Here is a 21987-nt window from a genome sequence, read left to right as displayed (position 1 = left end):
CCAATTAAATTTAAGGAGTGACAAGTTAAAACAGGGCAGCTTTTAAGTTTGTATAAAATAAAATGAATATATCTCAGTGAGATATATTCGGTGGGAACATGTCGGCCCACTCACCATAGTCTGGAAGGTAGAGTGCAGCTGTGTTAAGAACGGGGGCTTTCCAGATAAAGCTAGCACTCTCTTCTCCACCATGGTGCACTCTACGTCATCATCTTGGATCACGACGTCCTTCTTCAGGATCTTTACAGCGTACAAGTCCTCGGTTCCTTTGCGCTCTGCCAGCATCACCTTAGAGAGAGGGCGAACAAAGAACATGTGGGAAATGCGAGAAGATGAATTCATCAATATTCAAAATCTTTAAGGCTCACAGCTGCTGTCATGGCTCTGTACCAACAAAGAAGGGAAAGAAACAGAGAGAGAAAAGGAGAAACAGGAGAAACAGGGGAGGTATTGTGAAGGACGGGGATAAAGGATCAGAGCGATGAAGGAAAGCTTCTCTGACTGTTTTGGGTTAGACAGTCAAAGTAAGAAATAAAGAGAAAAAAGACAAAGAGAAACCGATTCATCACTTTTCAAGACGCCAATGGAGGCGAAATAACCAGGGGAATAAGAAAGGAGAGAAAGAGGAAAATTGGATGATGTGAAGCCTCTTACAGAGTCACTCAAAGCCATTTTTATACATCACATACATTACATGGGTACAATTTGTGCGAGATAACAAAAATTAATCGTAATCGAGACATTTTTTAACGGCCTGTTCTGTAAGCCACAAAATCTGTGTTCAATAACCCCTGCTGGATGGCTAGCAAGGCTTTAACAAACATTAATTATATAATGAATTCGAAACTCGCCACTCTTACAAGTATTAAACATAATGATGCCGTTAGAGGACGCAAAACCTAAAAGCTGCTGCAGCAATCTCCCTGCAAGGGGAGAAAGCGCTTAGCCAGTGGTTCTTCTTGTGATAACTTTAATATTAGTCAGAGTTTCTCAAAGATTTTTATACTGTTCAACTTCCTTTTGCCCTTCATGAACAGTAAGGATGAAGCAAAGGAGAGAAAAAAAGACAAAGAAGACAAAAATCAAAGTAAAAAGGGCTTATTTCACATTTCCTGGATCATATGGTTCACAGTGTGGGGAAACTGTAGATAAAGGAAGGTTGATAGGTGAAGAGACTGGGATTAAAAAACAGAAAAAAAGGTTAAATAAATTTTAAGAAGGGCAGGGTGTTGTGAGGGACACATGGGCGAACTCAGAAACTGCCTGGCAGCACTCAAGTTTGACTTTTTATTGGGAATTCAAGGATGACAGCTTCTTGTAATCCACTTATGAGATGCACATAAATGAAAATAAACACACCCTGAATTGTGATTACTTTTATGTGGTTGCCAAATGCGGACCAGGTGTCATGAAAGGTTCACACAGACTTGTGACCAGAGCAAAAGTTCAATTAAATTCAACCTTCAAAGAAAGAAAGGATTTACAGGAGCCTGTTGAGGGTGTGTGTGCAGCATTCATGTTTAAGGTAACATTGAGATAGTTTGAGAAATGCAGAGAGTTGGTGTGTTTCAGCCTATCTAACCACACAGCTACAAAATTAACTGTTCCTTATATGTTGAATTTTAACCTAGAGGCATATTAATGTACTACTACATGTGACTCTAGTCGACTCAATGACTGTAAGATGCACCGGTCCTGTGGCTGTAAAACAACCCCAAATCATCACCCCTCCACCACCGTGCTTGACAGCTGGTATGAGGCGTTTGTGCCCATATACTGTGTTTGTTTGTTGCCAAACAGCTTCGTTCTCCTCTTTTCAAAGCATATTGTGGAAGAACTCTTGTGGTTCCTTCAGTTTTGTTTCTGTACTGTCATGAGCTTTTACATTTAACATGCTAACTGAGGTCTGCACAATCTGTCGGTAGTTTCTCTGACCCTGACCTTGAACTGAATTTGCTGGGACGTTCACTCCTGGGAAGATTGTGGCATTGTGTTAACAGACACCTGAATGCTACAGAGCAGCAAACTGCTAAAGCCTCTGCTTCTATCTTTCCACGTGCTAATAATCAGCTAATAATTTGGCTAATGTTACCCCCTCATTCCTATGGAAGCAATAAGGTTGTGCTTCATTTTTCACACTTGTCTGTTTTTTTTCCAGAAAGTCACTGTGACTTAGTAGCAGTGGTGGTCACTTGAAAACAGTAATTCATTACTAATTACTGATTACTTCTCCAAGAAAGTAATCCCAATACTTTACTGATTACTTATTTTCCAAAAGTAATTAGTTACTTTATTACTTAGTTATTTATTACTTAACATTCAAACCTATTTTCTGCATATTCCAGCATAAAAATCGTTTTTTTGTGTCTTTCAAATAGATGCAAGTAAAACAGAGCAAAAAATAAATAAAACCAAAGATTCAGCAGCACTAAATCCTGTTGCTCTTAAATCTGTTTTCACCTGTTTAGCAAGAGTGGAGCACGCGGAGGTTTGCCTGGTGCCGCAGCGGTATGTCAGTTGGGGGATCTGAGGTTCGCTCTGTGAATTTCACATTCCCGTGGAAGCGTGCTAGGTGCTTGCTCAGATTTGAAGTTTAATTTTTCGCTGTAAAAAGAAGTTTTCTTTCCACGCAGACTGTACAACGGATGCTAATGTTTCTGTCACTTTTTAGGGACTCAAACTCAAAGCAATGTCAGTACTTCCACGCTTTAAATGCTGCATGGTCGTACTATCTCCTGCACTCCATATGATCCATTGTTGATCTGCACACGTCTGTTGCTGCCACGGGCGTCACACGCTCGTACGTCATTGTCATGAGACACTCTCGCAAACAAAAATCACGATTAAGTAACGCAGTAACACAGCGTGGTTGCGGAAAAGTAAGAGTAATCTAATTACTTTTTTGCAATAATTACTTTACTCATTACCTTAAGAATTAATCAGATTACAGTAATGTGTTACTTGTAACGCATTGCTGCCCATCTCTGCTTAGTAGTGAAGATATTTCAATGATTTCTTGCTTGGAATAAGGGCAAAGGCACCAACTTACATTTTAGAATGCTGTGGAAAGGCTGCGGTGTTTGCCATGTGTAGTTCCCATAAGGCCAAATGACTTCTGTGACCTCAAGAAGTTGTTTTTCATTCAGTTGTATTGTGCATTTATATCTATTATTAAACATTCGATTTTAATTTGCACAAACCACAGGGCGAACCTAGTCACCAAAATTCCACTTGACCATTCCTCTGAGGCTAACAGACACAGCCGTGAGAAAGAACACAAGCTTGATCTCTACAGGCTGTATGTCTGCAAATAGAAACATATACCACAAAGACGTAAGAAATAAAAAAAAATTACTTCTTCTTACTCATTATTTAGAGGCAGGAAATGAGCATCAGCTTCGCGGTGCAAACACATTGATGTCACACTCGTTATTCTCTCTAAATTCTTTAAGAATGGAGCAATAAGAGTGACCTCTTATTCCCGCTTTCCCCCTCTGAGATGAGAAACTTAGCAACTTTGCTGTTTATGTCTTATAAATATTCAGGTATGATAATGCAGAGAGGTTACTGGGTTCGGTATTCTGTGGGGAGTGCAGCACATATGGACAAAGAGACGCAGTTATATATGTAGACGGGTGTGTGCGTGAGCACGTATCAGGGTATTAATATGCGTTTTTGGTTATACAGCTGCCAGTTTTAAAAACTTCAGCTGGTAGTATACTTTGTTGAACACAACTGAGTGTGTGCGTGTGTGCATATGGTGGCAGCGTGACTTTATGTAAATACAAACTTTATAGAGTTGAAACAGAGAGGAAGGACACCATCTGGCCCAAAGTTCATTTTATACAACCACAAGGACAAGACCAGCACAGGAGAAAGACATAAAACGCACAGGTCAGACAGTAACAACATGATCTTTTTGGCATCATTACACCACCATCGATTACACATTTTAACTTCTGCATTTATTATCCTTGTTTATTCACCTTCCCAGTTATTGTGCTTGACCACAAGGATGTTTGGTGTCTGATCCACTCATAGACCGGTTGCAGCATGTGTGTCACTGTTTGCACCCTGGGAGGTTTTTCAGGGTCGTTTGCCAGAAAGCCGTCTCGAGGATATTAGCTGTCATGTGTCGTAAATGATGCCGCTGTGTTTTCTCTGCTGACCTTGCACAGTGAATTTATCCAGGCAAAATGAATGCTGCCCTGCAAGAATCTGCACTGTGCTGCATCACAGTGGGCTGTGTGTATCATTAAAAACGGTCATTTATTATATATAGTATACGCAGCTGTTGTTTCCACTGAGGCATTGAGTGTTCCAAGAAAACCTAAATGAAAACTTTTAAGACTTCCTTTTGCATTTGGATCATGTCTGCAGTGGCTTTAGTTACAGTGTTTGTGTGGTGGGCTTGAAGAACATTTCTTTTTAAATACCATCAGTTTGTTCATTACTCCAATAATTATTCTTCTGTGTACAGCAAATCTCAGGCTGCAGTGTCTTCTGTGAGGAGAAAGGGGGGAAACTGTAACCAAGAACTAATTTGTTGTGTAATAGCCCACTACCACACAGTCTTAGCTGGTCTAGAGGATTGTCAAGCATGAGGTTTGTGGCCTATTAGAGCTTCCAAACCAGGCCCACTGGATGGCTGCGCAAAGTATGGAAAGTGCAGAGATGTTTTTTTTTAAATAATTCCTGATGTTGTGCTTCCAGGGATAATTCAACACTGTAGCCATTGCCACAAATCCAGGCAAGGATGTTGGCAACACAAAAATGATTTTACAGCGATTAAAAATACATGCATCTCTCAGCTGAAGTGTTATTGCTGGTATTGTGTTACTGTGTCCCACCAAAAAACTAAAGGGAACATTCATGTATCCTAACACAATTCCTCACCCGTATGCTCAAAGGCTACTGCAGGGAGCCCACCCGGGGAACTGTGTCAGTCCCCCCTGTGGTATCTTCACGCCTTACTGTCTATTCTACAGTGTTTTCAAAAAAAGAAGGCTACAAACTCTCAGAATATAAGTCCTTAATGTATTTTATGTTGTGGACCATTTGCAGCACACTTGGATCTTGAGTGGACCGAACCAATGAAACTATACGATAAATGTCCAAAAAAGCGTTATGCCCTCCTTCATTATTCTGAAGCTGTATAGTGGGCCGAATTGGAGTCCTTGCTGGGCTGATTCTGGTCCCTGGGCCTCATGTTTGACACCCTTGACCTTACAGTAATGACAATTTTTGCTTTTGGCTATCATAAAATTTGCTAAAATTCATTATTCTGCACAGCAATGCCTGTTTTTGCTGTGGCGCCGTATGAAAATGAGACACCAACTGCCTTTGGGAAGCAGCAGCTGTAAACTTGAAGTTATTTTTGTGTGTCTGTGCAACTCCAGCTCTTATTACGCCGCGATGCATGCGTATAAAGAATGATGAGGCAGGCCAAAATGAAGCGTGCCCTCTTGACTGCACATGTGTCCTATAATCACAGAGAAGTGTTTGCAGCAGTATTGTGTTACTCCGGTTGTGTGGCAGCAGGTCCTACCAGCCTCCCACGCACACTCAGGAACCTTTAAAGTGACACACACGTCATGTGAGCGACTCGTCTCACAAAATGTTCTGGTGCGTGTGTGCGTCTGCATAGCACAGACTAAAATGACTGTTGGATTTACATTTGCAGGAATGTGCTTTCCAACATGTGTGTGTTTGCTTGTGTGTGTGTGTACACTTTGTCTTCTGCTGAAGCTGTGCATCTCTGCATGCTTCAGCAGTCTGCGTTTGTGTGAGTTGGGTATTCCAGTAATGATCGCGCTTCAACTCAGGCTCCATTACAATGACGCATCAGTGTAGCTTTAAATGCTTGTTACCATGGAAACAGGCAGCCGGCATACAAGTCTGATACTCAGACAATGGTCTCTCTCTCTCTCTTTCGTGCTCTTTATGTCACTTTCGGCCTCCCTCCACCCTGCTGCTCTACCCCTCTGTCTGGCTTTCACAGCATCTTCCCATTCTTTCTGTTTCTTGCCTTGATTTTCATTCATTCACATCACTCTAACATCCCCCCCCGCCTTTTCCCGCTTTTCATTCAGTCCAACGTTTTTACCTCTCGCTCATTTTATTCACGTCAACCTTGTCGCGATGCCTCACATCTCTCGCCTCTCTTCTTCCATCGCCTACCTGTTTGTCGCATCATCTTCCTCACCTCTTTCTCTTCATCCACCTCGCCCTACTCGTGCTTCATCACCTTTGATTCCCTCTGTCTCCATCTCCTCTTTTTGGCCATGTTTTCTTTCCTTTGCTGTAAGCTCTGTTTGCAGTTATACAGCAAAGCTCTGATGCTCAAACAAACAAACACACAGACAAACAAGAGCCTCCCAGATATATTCGCTATAGCACACAAGTTATAAAAAAAAAACAAGGTTTTCTGTGTCCATGATAGCTGGCTCATATATCGACTTAAACTACATGTAAATTAAGAGGCCAAAGTCACAGGGAGCATAATATACGTATAGCAAGTTGTTAAGCTATGATTGTGCTGATTTTTGGATTTTAAGGGTGAGGCCACTGTTCTTTTTGACTGTACCTTGTATCCCATAGAAAATGTTTATTTTTTGTTTACTTTATTTAAAAAGTGAAAATATTAATTGGCAGAAGGGTATATAATACAAATGTGCCAGATTTAGCCATGCAGGCTAATTTCCATCTGGCATCCCCACCAAGTCGATGGTGTTAAATATCAAAAACAGTAACACACACACACACACTTAAACATCACGTCTTACCTTGCCAAAGCTGCCCTTGCCCAGCACCATGAGGAAGTTAAAGTCAGACAACTTCATGCGGTCTTGGTTGCCATTGGAGTCGAACCGGGATGCGGCGTTGGCTGACTTCCCTTCTGTGTTCTTCCCTGGACCAATTTTAGCCCTCTAGATGGGGGTGAGAGAAAATAAAGGAGAAATTAGGCAAAACAAATTGGCACCCGAAATCCAGGATTTCATAGTGAGCTAATATTTTTTTAAAATGTCAGGATGAGGATGTTGGTGTTATTGAGCCATCTGGACTTAATTAAGAAGTGCTTTTTGTAGCATTTTAATGTTAATGAATACTATTAGTAATTTTGAAAACACTTGCATAATTGCCATAAACAAAGATCAAATCAGAGACAGATTAGTAAGCATGACTATAAGACCTAACAACTGAGAATTAAAGATCTGCTCTTAATGGTTTATATGATTTAAAACCGTAATTACATAATATGGACCAGTCACAGTAGCTCTAGTTTTCTGGAAACTTCCAGGCTGTCGTGGCTTCCTGGTGATTGCATAGAATGCTTTTTGCATTCACTATAACAAGTTACCGGTCGCTCAGAACATGCGACACCCTCAACCCCAGGTCACCAAACAATTAGGTCCGACTCTGAAGATGTTTTTATACCTGCAGTGTTTACTCTGTTTAAATTGATATCTGGTTTGTTTTCCCCCTTGGTGTGTTTCACTTGTGCAGGTGTGAACACGGTAATCGCACTTGGGTGTGGACCAAAACGACCGCACTGAGACCTTTTAGATGGTTTGGTTCCAAATGAACTTTAATGCAGTTTATCTATGGTGTGAATGTGATCTGACCTCGATCCAAACCAACTACCGGGTGTACGTTTCAAGTCTGAGCTAATAACTTCCTGGAGCCATGCATGCTCTGTACTCTGGGATGTAGGAGGTAGTATAGATGTCCAAACGTCTGTATGAGCTAGCAACTAGCTGTGGAATGAACATTCTCCATGTTCATGCTTGTAGTATTCCAGAACACCGAACCTTCTTCCTGTATTTACTTTTGTTGCTCCCGGCCCAGACACAGCTGGCCAATAAGCAGACTGAATATTCTCATCTAGTAAGTGGTGACGCATTTTGGTTTGCTTAGAGTTCACTTGGATTTTTCTCTCTGCAAAAAGAAAACAAACCATGGGGAAAAGCTACAAGTTCACAAACTCATCAACTGATTCAATCCAGAGTAAATGAACTGTAGGTGTGAAAACGCCCTAACGCCCTGAGACTGACCATTGTGAGTCTGGACAGGCTGGGGATGGTTTGCCTCACATAGTTGTGTCTGATCTCCCTTATCAGGGCGGCAACGGAGCGGCAGTTCTTTGCCAGATCATTATTGCAGCCTTTATGGTAACCTTTAGGATCTCTAGTGTTTCTCCTATTCCTTTGCTTCAAGTTATAAACCTGTTTTTCCTGTGCTACTTTAGTTTAGTCTTACTTTCTCCAGACCCATGAAACCATATTTGGAAGAATTACAAACCTTAAGCTTCCTGGAGTAACCCACCTGGCTTCCCCACTCACCTGCCTGCCTGCAATCTCGTCTCCCCATCTTGGCCTCTCTTGGTAACCCCTCTGTTCCCTCTTGCACAACAGTGTGACGAGTAAGCACCATTTGCTTTTCCCTTTGTTTAATTTAGTTACAGCAGCTCCTTTATTTCTAACTCAGTTTTTTCCCTCTTTTAGATCATCCCACTAAATCTGCACCAGTCGTGCCTCACTAACTTTAATTTGTTGATTCACTGTAAATAAAATCCCTTTCAATGTCCTCCATTTCTGTGAGTCTGCTCCTTGGGGCCACGTTTTCCCTCTTTCTGATAACTATGCTTGGTGAAATTTCCTCTGAATGAAGGAGGTAATGTGAATATATTTGAGATTTTCCCTGATTTATCACATTTAATCTCTGTATTATCATGAACAGATTGCATGTAATTGCTAAATTGACCCCATTCAGTCACAACTGGTAGCAGACTGACTCTTGTTGCCAGCTTATTGTCATTTTATTGCTGTCTTGGTGCAACAAAGATTGTGAGTTCATTGCACGCACTCACAGTAATTGTGATCGTGTCACGGTTTTACGGGGCGATCGTGGCTCAAGAGTTGGCAGTTCGTCTTGTAATCGGAAGGTTGCCGGTTCGAGCCCCGGCTCGTTGTGTCCTTGGGCAAGACACTTCACCCGTTGCCTACTGGTGGTGGTCAGAGGGCCCGGTGGCGCCAGTGTCCGGCAGCCTCACCTCTGTCAGTGCGCCCCAGCTTGCCATCACCAGTGTGTGAATGACTGAATGTAGTGTAAAGTGCTTTGGGGTCCTTAGGGACTAAGTAAAGCATTTACGGTTTCAGTGACATGTACCACTGTTTTCCTTTGTCTGACTGCAAAATTAAAACACAGTGTGGCAAAAAGACTTCTACATAGTGCTCATGTGTAAAGTATGATATTTGTTTGTGTTTGCATTTGCAACCTTTACTGGCAAAAACCAGAAAGATCGTTTTTTATCTTTTTTTTTCAGTTTATATAAAAACCACTAAGCGCACACAAATAATTACTGACTTTAAGATACTGAAGCCCCAGACGTAAACATAACTCCATGCCTTTAAATTTTACTGTGAAACAATCAAAATGTGTTGAAAGACAGAAATCTTCCTCGTTGTGTTTCGTTTATCATTTATTCTGTTTCATTTTCACCTTCATCTTTATAGATTTGGCCTTTGTCTCTAACTTTCCATTTATTCGTGTGTATCAGCAGCTGTCAGTCCTCTGCTCGCTCTTCATTTCTAACCATCTCTCTGTCTCGACCTTGTCATTCCCTCTCGTCTTATCTCCCTTGTAAGAATTTTAATCGTATTCTCTACTTTGTTAAGCCGCGCTTCAGTTTTAAAATGCTCTTAGTATATTAATCTTAATTAATACATGCCTCCTCGCTCAGAAACAGAGGTACAGGCAGAGCACATCTAATCTTTTTCCAATCTTATCTTAAACTGATGATCCACACTGACGGTCTCTGCACTTTTTGTCCTGTGCCGCTGCAGTAATTTCCTCACTGCCACTGCTCTGCGGCTCCCTGCACTGCGTGTGGTGCACGCCATACAGTTCTCAGCTCATCAATGGATAAAAGCCTCTATCTGTCTCCATCTGTTGTCACGCAAACACACACAGACACACAAACAAGCGGGAACAGTCAAGGTGTTTGCGAGCAGCGGAGCATGCTGAAGGCAAAGCCTGCAGAGTAATGCCGCTCTCTCGCACTAACTCTGTCTAAAGCAGGAATGTCTAACTCGTTTTATACAGCGGGCTACATACAGCCCACTTTGATCTTATGTGGGCCGAACTGGTGAAACTCCAATTTCTGTCAGTGTAAAAGGTTTAACTACGCATTCAATCAATGAGAGATCTTAATGTAAGACAAAGAAGAGCAATTGTAACATTATGTCTCAGGTTTTCTACATGGTAAAGAAATGCTGCTGTAGTAAATGAAAGAAATCTGTCAGCATGACTCTTTGAGCTTAGATTGGAAGAATGTGTGTAAATCTATAACTGAATTACTTTGCTGTACTGTCAATGTCCATGAGATTTAAAACTACAGTTAAAAGACCAAAATCTATGCCCTCCTTTACATTTTCCAAAGCCTGCCAGCGGGCCAGATTGGGGTCTTTGTCAGGCTGATTCTGGCACGCAGGCCTTATGTTTGACGCTAAAGCCATGCAGATGATAAAAGACCACCAGACAAATGCTGAATGCAAACAGAAGGATGTCATTAAAGGTCCTCAGAACTGAAAACCACCCCCCAAAACTCTGTGCCCTCTTAATTACAAGTAGATTTGGGTACTGGCTGAGTACAATAAGGCTGGGACAAAATACTGATGTACCAATATATTTTACTGCCTTCTCTGGTGACACAATTATCAATATAGTGGTGCCAAATTAGATCAGAACATGTGCCGAAGAGCGTTTACCAATCTCACACAGGAAGAAGGAACTCAAAAAGGCAAAGTATCGGACACGGTAAAATAAAGTGTTATTACGTCTTGATTTCCACCCCTAAAATACATTTAAAGCACTTGTTAGTGATGTGGTTTTCCTACTCTAAAAGTTACAGTTACCACATGGTACCAATGTGTGTTGCAGAAACTCCTTTGAAATCAATTGATATCAGTCCGTGACACCAGGCAAACACTGCTCCCCCAAATATCAGTGGTGACGCTGAAGTCCCAGCTGTCTTCCAACAAGCTGTTCTAGATGCTTTTCCCACACATTTACAGTGAACTGTAAACCGAATGTAATCAGCATACAGGAAAATGAGAGCAAATTTATCGTAAAAGTCAAATCGCCTTCTCCTTCATATCTTATTCTGAGTTTCATCATGTGTATGAGATGGAGGCATCTGTGTCTTTCTTTCTCATTGCAACCTCTCTGAAGGCTTCACCCCAGAGGTTGAATTCAAGCTTGTGTGGATGCGCATGTTTCTGTGTGTGCGTGTGTGACATCTGCCCCCCCCCGAGAATTTGTCTCAGTAAACGTCTGAGGAGCGTGACCTTGAGGAGACATGGGAAAGAAATACAGATTAAAAGAAAGAAAATCACAAGGCGGGCTGCAAAGGTGACAGCGGACAAAACAGATAAGTCAAGGAGGGAGAGGGAAGCTGAATGAGGACAGGGAGGAGGAACGCTGAGAGAAAGGAAGGATAGAAGGCAGGAATAGCTTCCCTATGAAGCCAACATTCAAACAATTAGCCATAAAGAATACTGCAGCGCACTTACATTGAACTTGTGATTGTTAAAATAAAGGCACAATCAAGAAGATTATAGCAAAACTATCTAATGAAGGGAAAATCTCTTCTTTGTAATCGTTCCGCATGCAAGGTCCGATCCATTAACAGTTTTCTAGCTCTTGTGAACTCATCTCTCCTTGTGCGTGTCAGCCAGCTGCCCTCTAAACCCACTCGCCTGCAATTCACCTCTCAGGTTTGCAAACCCTGCCTCTCTCCTCCCCGCCAGCTCAGCCACAGACCTCCGGGGCACGCCACTTGCCTGGAACTTTCCACTCTACACTTCCCTCCACAATCAACCTTCTAAACTCTGATTCTGTGTCCTGCATTTTTAGTTCACCGTTTGTTGGTCAAAACCTTAAAAGTTTTATCCCCCTCATACATCATTTGTTTCCATTTCTTCACTTGAACCTGCCAAAAAACATGCCAATGGTAATGCAGCTTCACAGACATAAAAAGTAATATTTTTGCACCATCTGGATTAGCTAGAATCAGAAAAATGAGTGGATCTCAGTAAGGTGTGCAGCATGTCTCTAAAAAATTTAAGGAAACTGTACAAGTTGAGAACAATAGAAGCATCAGACCTGAAAAAAAATATTTAATGCATGAAAAAATTGGGGGTGGGGTTAAAGACCTTTGGACAAGACTGTATTTCAAACAAACTGTGTATTTTTCATCTTCTTTTTTTTAACATGCCCTGCAAGAACATTTTCCTAAACTGTGACAGAAGCAAATTTGCTACTAACATCACTATTTTAACACATTCACAAAAAGTCTTTCAGGTTTGTGGCTGAGTGTCACAAAGACAGAAGGAGGCGAGTAAAAGAGAGAGAGAAAAAAAACAAAGTGGTTGTCCTCAACACTGCCAAATGAATGGGCCTACTGGTCAGCTGTTACTCACACACACACACGCGCACACACACGCACACACTGGGCCTGCAGTGTGCCAGACCGGATGGTGCTATAAGTGTGCCTGCCAACTGCTAACAGCTCTCCCAGAGTGGCCCTCACTCAGACACACACAGATGCATAGTCCTCACACACATGCACACACACACACACACACACACACACGCACGCACACAGGTAACCCTTTAATCACCTGCACTGTACGTCAACTTTTAAGATTTTAATGCACACACACCTCAAATTTCTGCCGTAGCTCCTCGTTGCCCTCCTCCCCCTCCGGAGGGACGGGTACATTGAAGTACTCGCCTTCTTCCTGGGAGAGCAGCTTAAACCTAAAGTGAGAGAATATTTCCAGTCAAATCAATTCCCAATTAGTTTATACAATTGGGGTGTTTAACTGCTGCCATTAACTGAAGCTGCTGACAGTTACTGCACCAATTTAAGGGCCTAAAGAATAATCAGGCCATTATTTACCAATTCATTCCCCTTCATGGTATTTTAACAAAGCCTGAGATGGGCTCAAAACACAGTGGAGACGCTTATCGTCCCACAAAATCAATACTATATAGTTTTCACATTTTTAAATAGCAAATCATTTGTGCTTGGCCTTTATAGATGCAGGGAAACAGATCCCTGCTCTTTACTTTCTTTGCTGTTAGGAAATATGCCTCCTCAGCCAGTTAGACTGTCAGATCTGAGCTGTGTTTCAAGCAGTTATGTCTCATGCCACAGTTATTTTTTGTTAAAATCATTCTTCATTTTCCTGTTTTGGCAGTGATGAAGCATAAGTAGATAATATAACTGGCTTGTTCCCTATTCTCTGAACCACTTGTGCAAGATTTTAATCGATGTTAAAAAATGACATGGGAAACAGATATGAAGCGACACTGTTGTTTATCAGGAGCTACCTTTCTGGTTTCTGTACTCCACTTACTAGCAAAAATCTGCCCTTTAAGCAGCAAGGTGGAGCTGTTACCGAAATTAACACATGATAACAAGCTGGTCATGGTTGCTTATCTCATAATAAACACTTATTAATGACAGCGACTATGTTTGCATACTGATGGAGTTTGTGCTAGCTCCTTCAGACTGCCAACAATATATAAAAGGTATCACCAAAACTTTGAATCCTATAATGAACTCATATTCTTACATGTGTACATTTACAGTGCTGTGCTAAAGTCTCAGGCTGCCCCTCATTTCTTTATATTTTTTTTAGGAAAATGGGAAATTTATTGAAACATGTGCAATCACATGTGGAAATAATGTATATATAAGACAAAAACAGAGTTAGTACATTTCCGATTAGGCTTCGGATTAGGCTGCATCTCTGTGTCAGGTCTCTGCTGGATTTTTTCCCTATTTCTTAAGGACATAACTTTCATCTGCTGATAGTCATGTGTTGTAGATAGTTTTTAGGACTGCTACTTCTTCCTTTGTCCTCTACTTGTCCAGTTTCCTCAAATTTTTTTAGGGACATACTGCACACTGTGCTGAGTGCCAAGTTTGCAGCTAATAGCACTCTGGGAATCACCCTGTTGGTGCAAAAATATTGTTTTATGCGTCAAACTTTGACATCTTTTTTTAGTTTCAAGTAAAGAAATTGGAATACAATTGTCCTATGAGACAGGCTGCTAGTAACAAAGCACCTAAAGATGCTATTATACGGCTCTTTGCTAATTATGAATGCCTTTTTTATGCCTTTTTTATGCTTTAATGACTCTTAGGTCAGCATTAAGTAGTTCAATAAAGAAAAATACTGGACTGAAGGTGGGTGAAAAACCAGCCAATGTCCAATGAAAAACCTTAGAAGAGCTTCAGGAAATCAGAAGAAAGTGTGTCTCCTTGGATACAGAATAATAAAAAAATAAATAAATCAGGGGTGACTCAAGACTTCTGCACAGTAATGTTCACACTGTACATATCTGCAAACTATTATTAGGACACAAGTATGTTTTAGCATTATTTCAAATACCACAGTCTCACACAGAGCTTTAGCTTTACTCGCGCTCTGTATCTCCTCTCGCCAGCGAGTGTGAGGGCTGCTCGAAGACGGAATAGAGGAAAACTTGCGCAGGTTCACTCTGAACATCAGGTTTTTAATGGCATCTTTCCACCTCCACCATTCCACCTCAAAACCTGGCATCTCATTAAAAACCCTGACAGGGCAGCGTCAGCAAAAAACAAAAGAGAGGAAGATGGATATAGAGACTGGGCTACAGATAGAAAGTGCAGGAAGGAGGGAGGGAGGGAGGGAGGGTGGTGGAGATAAAGAAGCAGAGATAAAGAGATGGGGGTAGAGTTGCTCTGGCGCTGAGTATAATCAGACTAAAAAGAGGAGCTCTAACTAAAGTATTTCTCCTACAGCGCATTAATGAACAAGGTCACCTTTCCCTCCTCCTCCTCTACCACCACAGTTTCTCTGCCTCATGCCTCTCTACACCCTCTTCTATTCCTCCTTTTTTTCATCTCACCATCCATCCACCCCTTGTTTCTGGAGCTCCGAGATGCCAAAGGACAGTGATCCCATGAAGTCATTGCGGCTGGTCAGGTCCCAGTCCCACATCTCCACTGACAGACGGCGGTCCTTATCGTATTCTTTCAGGTGGCTGCGAGAGAAGGAAGGACAAACAACAGTTGATGGCTGAGAGTGATAACTGTAGGTGTGGTTATTGTCAAAGGTTTGAGTTTTAAAGACACACGGGAGCAGTGTTGAATTCATTCTTTTTCATCTTCCACATTTATTCCTGGGATCATTCCTCTGATAAGGTATCAGGAAAGCTTTCCATCTTTCTTCTGTGCATACTTTTTTCTTTCTTTTAGACACATTGATAGAAATGATAGCATTTCAGAGTGAACATCTGCACTTCCACAGTAAATTCAATGTGCCTTATTAAGTAAGTCACTGGAGCCAACTGTGGCAAACGACCCCAAAAGCAAGGTTTTACAAAAATGAGGCGCCAGATGTTTTTAACTGAGCGCCAGCGGTTACACATGCTTGGAAAGATGAGCATAATGCGACGCGGTCTCAACTCATTGCACTGAGCGAGTGAGGAGAAGACAAAAAAAGAGATAAAGGGACACAGGAAAGACAGGCTGATAAATATATAAGATAGCCTCACACTTGGCGTGATAAAGCCTTACAATTTAAAGGTCTCGTTCCAGGTGGGGTTGAGGCAGCACTTTATGGTCTTGGTCTTCTGTTTACTCTCGCTGCGGGGATCCGGGATCAGTTTAAGCTTCACATAAGGGTCTGACAGACCGTTGGGGTCCATGGGAACCAAATTCCTGGCCTCTTTGACTGAAGGGAGAAATAAAAAGAAACAAGATGTGTGAGGGGAGAGAAGGGAGGAAAAAAAGAGAATAGACACTAATTTAAAGCAGCATTGAAAGTTTTAATTTATAAACCTTTCTTTAGGAGAAGTACTCTGCACAACACTGAGACAGAAAATACACAAGCGTGTAAGAAACCACAGCTTTAATATGAAGGTGAACTATTTCTACATATAAATGTAACTAAATGTAGCTAAAATAACTTTAATGATCACTCTCATAAAACGAGCTGAATTAGGAATGGTGGGAATTTATGAATATAAATAAATGCAGACATAATTTTAATTATTACTATTCTTAAAACTTAAAATAAAGAACAAATATGTTTATTCAAATTTAATTTTTGACTAACTTTTAAGGACACACCACCTGGTTTTAGCCAAATATTTATAATCCCATATATCTGCACTCACTTTTCTGCTGCCTCGTATGAATTTTCCTGCTTGGTGAAGCTGAAGCAAATATGCATTTGTTTTTATTTTTAAAGTGATGAATGAGCTGACATTGCTTTAAATAGAATTACTGCCTGGCAGTGAATACCCATGCCAACCAATCTATTGGTTGTTTTAGTTGTATTGCATCCACGCTGGTTCATAAGAGAAACTTTATTATTCATGCTTGGTCAATAAAGCAGATTTTGACAGAACAAATTTGGATGTTGCTGCAAACAGGCTACAAATTCTACGTGCTTTACACACGTCTTCAAGCCTGCAGCAGGAAAGCTCTACAACCATTTCAGGGTGGGTACTATGTGAAATATGGTCAGAACTGTGGCAGGAGTTTCCGCAGAACACTCATAATGTCAGAGCAACTTTTTGGATATAAATGGTCATCATTTCATTTAATCCCATCAGACATTTTTATAAAATTCATGTCATAATTACCAAACAGATTTAAACGGAGCATACGAAGTCGAGGCCAAAAGCAGTAGCTTTTATTACTGACCCTGTAAATAATCAGTAATAAATGATTTTGCAAAATTAAAGGAATTTTGCTTAACACGTTGCTCACATATTGCATACCCAAGTTGGGTTTAGCCACCTTAAAAAACTTGCAGTCACTCCATCTTTTAGACCAAGTTAACAGTTCAACTTCAACCTTTATTTATTTCCAGACATTGTGTTTCAGAGAATGCGTACTTGTTTTAGCAGTTTTGTCCTACTCGTTACTGCAATTCAGTCAAATAAGAGCCTTAGATTGGAAACCAAAACTCTGCCCTGAAATCAACAAATTAAATTTCGGCATGCTTAACCTAACTATACAGGAGGCTACAGCCTTGAGGTTAACAGAGTCTGTCTGTAATGACCGTGTAGACCGATGAAGGTTGCCAGTTCCAACACTAATCCCTCTTATGTGGCTGTTTGTTATTGGGCTGTAATTGTATTCCAGTGGTGTAAAATCCCCTGCGGTCAGAGTGTGGGTTAAATTGCATGTGCGCACAGTTACAGTTCCCGGTCAAGTTGTGAGGTCACATCCAATTACCAAAAGCGGGGCTGCTGTGTCTTAGGCAGCCCATTAGGAAAGCAGTTGACACACAAAAGCACACGAGACCTTTGTCACTGCACATGCAACACACACAGAAAACAAATGTGTTTGGTTAGAGCGCTGTCATTTTGGTTGTGGGCCTCCTGGCAAAACATGATAAACTAAGGTGTTATGTGCAATATTTCATCTACACTGCTTTCAGGGCAAATGATCACATCCTGTTAAAATTAAATATAAAGAAAACAGATAAGCACTTTCATTCCATTCATCGATCTCACAGGACTCTATGCTTTACTAGTTGTTCCCAGTGATTGCCTTATCGTAAAGTCCTGCTGTGTCTAACCTTTGCATTGGTTACTTCCTGTTTAATTTTGGTACTCCCTTTTCTCTTGTGCTTTGTATTCATTATTACTTCCTCCCCTGTGATTGTGTGTCTCGGTTGTGTCTCGGTTGTGTGAGAGTATAAATCGTGCTGTCTTTTCCTTGCTCTTTGTCAGGTTGTCTGTATGGATTTGTTTTGGACTTTTGACCAATAAAGTAGGGCTGTTCCATATAACGATATATATCGGATGATGATATAAAAACGTCTATCGTTTCATTTTACGCTATCGTTTGTTTCCTGGTGTCATAAAATAAACTGTTTACAGCAATATTTTTTCATGGTTTTGATGGTCACTGTAGTGGCTATATTAATTTCTTAAAGTTCTCTCTTTCTCTTATATTTAATATAACCACTAGGGCTGGGTATCGTCACTGATTTCTAGAATCGATTCGATCCACGATTCAATTCGATTCGATTCGATTCGATTTGAATCTGGGAAATTTTGACAGTCAGAAATATTATTATTCGGATCAGTGCATTTACATATTTTTGTATCTATAAAAAGGAAGCTGACACACGCAAGACTTTATCAAAGGTGTAAGCATCACAGCAGATGCCTTTGTGTCAAAGTAGCTGAAGATAAAATACAGAAAAACATGAAGGTGATTTTCCTGGCCTGGGATTTTATAAAAATATTCTGCAGTACATCAAAAACGAAAGAAAACCATTAATCAACTTATGAACATTACCTCTGATGTTACAGCGGTTTTATTAGAGACACAGCTGAGCGTTTTGCATTTTGCATAATTTTAAAAAGTTTAAATTTGTTCAGTATTGAACGGCAGAAATTAGGTTTTCTTTTCGGAAGTAAGTAAAAGGAAACAAACAGCAGCCGAGTGCGCTGTAAACAACGGTAGACTTGTGCGTAACAAGCAAGCGAATAATGCAGAAAACAGATTTTTAGACGGGAAACTGTTCTTAAAGTACAGAGAGAGAGAGAGAGAGAGAGCTGTGCATGATGTGTGATTTTATTGTGGTGGAAGCAAAACAGCAAAAGTCGGAGCGAGTCCATGACGATGTTTATGTGAAGTTTGGTTTGGATCTTCTTTTGCTGCTGGTTCGGTCAATATTGTTTGGAGAGAGATCAAACTAACAGCTTTAGAATCAGTGCAAAAAGGGCGTAAATACAAAGCACGGACCTGCCGACAGATCAGAATCTGCGAGCTGTCGGCTTTCAGCCCCGACTGTGTCCGTGCCGTCGGTGAGAAAGGTGACATCTCACTGATTCTGATCCGCGGGTCCCGCTGTGTATTTAAGTCTTTGTGCAGAATCAGTGTTCCTGCTCTCATTTACTGTTTTAGCTGTTTGGTGGTTCTTGAAATTTTGTGAGGTTTCACCTGAGATTCTGGCATTTCGGGAAAAATAAATTTATATTAAAAAATCGATTCAAGATTTTAATGAATCGATTCAAGATTTTAATGAATCGATTCAAGATTTTAATGAATCGATTTCACGTTATCCAAGCCAGAATCGATTTTAATCGATAAATCGATTATAAAAACCCACCCCTAATAACCACACTATGGACGACAAGCCTGTTTTTACGTGTTGTCCTTAGCAACAATGACGGTAAAACCATCGCGTGGCTCCGATGTCCGCTTGTTTGTTTTCCACATAAACCTTTCACAATAAAGCTCAAGATCCTGTTGAGACTTTTCAAAATAAACTGAATCAAGTGAAAGAGTATGCAGAGAGTTTACGGATGAGAAGAAAAAAAGGAGCCATCAGGTGCTAAAAAATAAAACTTAGACTCAAACTTTGAAAGAAACTGGTGACCGTTACAACTTATGTCTAAATGTATAGTTTCATGCATCGGTTAAAACACTCGACTCCAGGTACATGACGCCCAGCTGGAAAAACTTCACACAAGTCAAGTTGCCCGAGATTCACTGAATTTACAGAAAATGTTACATTTTTGTGATTTATATTGTTGTCAGGACGATAAATGTCTTATATCGGGATATGAGATTTTGCCATAGTGCACAGCCCTACTATAAAGGTGCATTTAAAGGACTACATGTACATCTTATATTGCCATTTTCTGACAATGGGTCTTTACCCAGATAGGAGACATACTAATTTTGCCTATTTTATTCACTTACAGCACAGTTGTTGCACCAGCAGATGTAGGATGAGCCAGATGTGGCTCAAATGTCACAACACATCTCATATCTGGCCTTTTATAAGTTGGACCTCTGGCTGAGCTGAGGCAGCCAGATTCACCCTGGGCAAAGACAAATGTGGCCCATAAAAGAAGTGCATAACTTTGCCACTTTTAAGCCAAACATTTATTGCAATCTGGGTTGAGCGTGTGAATTTTAGCAGACTCAGTAGCGGCTTTGATCTCCCAGTGCAGCACAGAAGAATTTGTGCTATTTAACGAGTGGAGGGCGAGAGAAAAAGTAGCACGCACTGCGACTTATTTTAGCTAAATTTGGTGAAAGGTCTGTTTGCATACTGACAAAAAGTGTTGCACACTGTTACTCAATAATCCTTTGGGGGACGTGCAGCATAGCCAGAGGAGAAACTAGAGCAGCTTGCCAGTGAACTCACAGTGTGAGAAAAACCTCAAAGATGTCAGAGAGATGAAGTCTTCATGCTCTTTAACCATTACTCTACACTAAACTCCAGGAGGTTAACCACAGCACACAGCCATTGGCCAGCATTAAGCCCTCAGTGAAGCAGCTCAATAAATATTAGATGATGCCCGTTAAAGTGACCATCAAATGCAGGTCGAGGAGGAGAGCTGTAAAGAGGGTAGCATGCCAAAGAGTCTCAAAGGACACTTACAGTAAAGACGTGCAGTTTTTATAGAAGTGAATGGACCTGTTTGTGTATGCACAGGTGAGAAATTCTTGCTTGCATCCAGTGTGTGCTAACTGAAAGGCACATGTACGGGTCTGTGTTTGTGTGTGAGGGGCAGGCAGAGGTGATAAGAGTGCAGTTACAGCAGAATACTACATGTGAAGTGCTGCGTGGGTGTTGGCTGTGCCCCTTTTCCCCTGTGAAGCAGCTTCATAGGATGGTAAGTAGGATTACTGGGTTATATCCACCTTCTTCTTGCTTGCAAAAGCTTTTCTGAGAATGTCATCCGGTGGATGTTGACAGTGTTCAGTCTGGGATGCCTGAACAGATGACAACAATAATAACCCAAAGTCTGAAGAGTCTAGATATTTAACATCTTATCTGAGCCTCACAAAGCAGGAAATAATGTGCTGTGGCTCTGTGGTTTTCCCAGACAGGCATTGCTACTCCCACCTGTACTTCCAAATGCCTGCAGTGTCACCTGACCCACGTTTTCTCTCTGCTCTTGATTGGCTGCTGCTTTTCAGCTAATGAATTATGCAATATACCGTACATGCTTGCAGCTATCCATCTGTCCCTGGTTCAGTTTCAGAATAATGACTATTTTTAAAAACAAAAATCAAAAACATGGTCATGTTTTGGGACAAGCCTACTTCCTTTGCACCCCCCTCCTGCTCCTGTGATCTACACCTATATGTCTATTCATTCATCTGTTTTCTTAATTGCTCATCCAGTTCTTGGTTGTGGACAGGGTTAGGGTTAGCAAAAGGTGGGTCACATCCTATGTCAGGTCTAATGCAGAGAGACAGACAACTATTTAAGCCCACATTCACACACCTACAGCCAGTTTAGTCTCACCAATTGACATAAAATGTCTTCGGACTGTAGGAGGAAGCTGGAATACCTGGACAGAACCCACACCTCCCCTTTTCATTCTCTGATTTAAATTAGACTTTAGTAAAAGCGTCTAATGTAAATGCTGCAACATTCCTTGTTTGTGTTGCATCAAGTTTTTATTCCCAGCTCCTGATCAGTTAGAAGGCCATTTCACTAAACAACTGGCCAGCTATGCACTGATTGGAGAGGAGCTGGAAAGGGTTTAAACTTTAATGCAGTTCTCCTCAGTCTTTGTAGTTATATACCAATACATCCCACCTTTCAGAACAGCTAGAGACACACAACAGGCTGTATAAAACAGGTAAATGATCCCCTACCTCACTATTAGGCAGCTTGGGTGGAGTACCAAAGACAGAGGGCACCTTTTAGTGTCCCACTGAATTCTCCCTGCTGGAGGCTGACGCCCCCCCCCCCCATCTCCATGTGCACTGTACTGCCAGTGACCTGAGCTCTAATCTGACTATGAAAGAGGCCGGAGGTGAATTAAAATTGATTATTAAAGTGTCACTTTACGCCAATGTCAATTGCTTTGATTAAATCCACAACCCAATTGCACTTCTCAGCGTAGCAGCTGTTTTCACCAGATCCCGCTACA

The 21987-nt window shown here is 41.2% G+C and overlaps 1 protein-coding gene across 2 annotated transcripts in view; it reads right to left on the bottom strand.

The window, feature by feature from the left end:
• prkcbb (protein kinase C, beta b) overlaps positions 1 to 21987 on the bottom strand; it is a 105325-nt gene that overhangs the window by 37344 nt on the left and 45994 nt on the right. For both annotated transcript variants that reach the window (XM_026165483.1, XM_026165482.1), the window contains exons 6-10: positions 15635 to 15791; positions 14965 to 15099; positions 12726 to 12822; positions 6786 to 6929; positions 115 to 288 (exon numbers count right to left, since the gene is read on the bottom strand). In XM_026165483.1, the coding sequence (XP_026021268.1) occupies positions 115 to 288; positions 6786 to 6929; positions 12726 to 12822; positions 14965 to 15099; positions 15635 to 15791 (707 nt within the window). The remainder of the gene's footprint in view (positions 1 to 114; positions 289 to 6785; positions 6930 to 12725; positions 12823 to 14964; positions 15100 to 15634; positions 15792 to 21987) is intronic.

The sequence above is a fragment of the Astatotilapia calliptera genome, chromosome 4 (genome assembly GCF_900246225.1).
Source record: "Astatotilapia calliptera chromosome 4, fAstCal1.2, whole genome shotgun sequence".
Lineage (NCBI taxonomy): Eukaryota > Metazoa > Chordata > Actinopteri > Cichliformes > Cichlidae > Astatotilapia > Astatotilapia calliptera.
The sequence above is the reverse complement of the archived record's forward strand: the minus strand, read 5'-3'. Positions and strand labels throughout refer to the sequence as shown.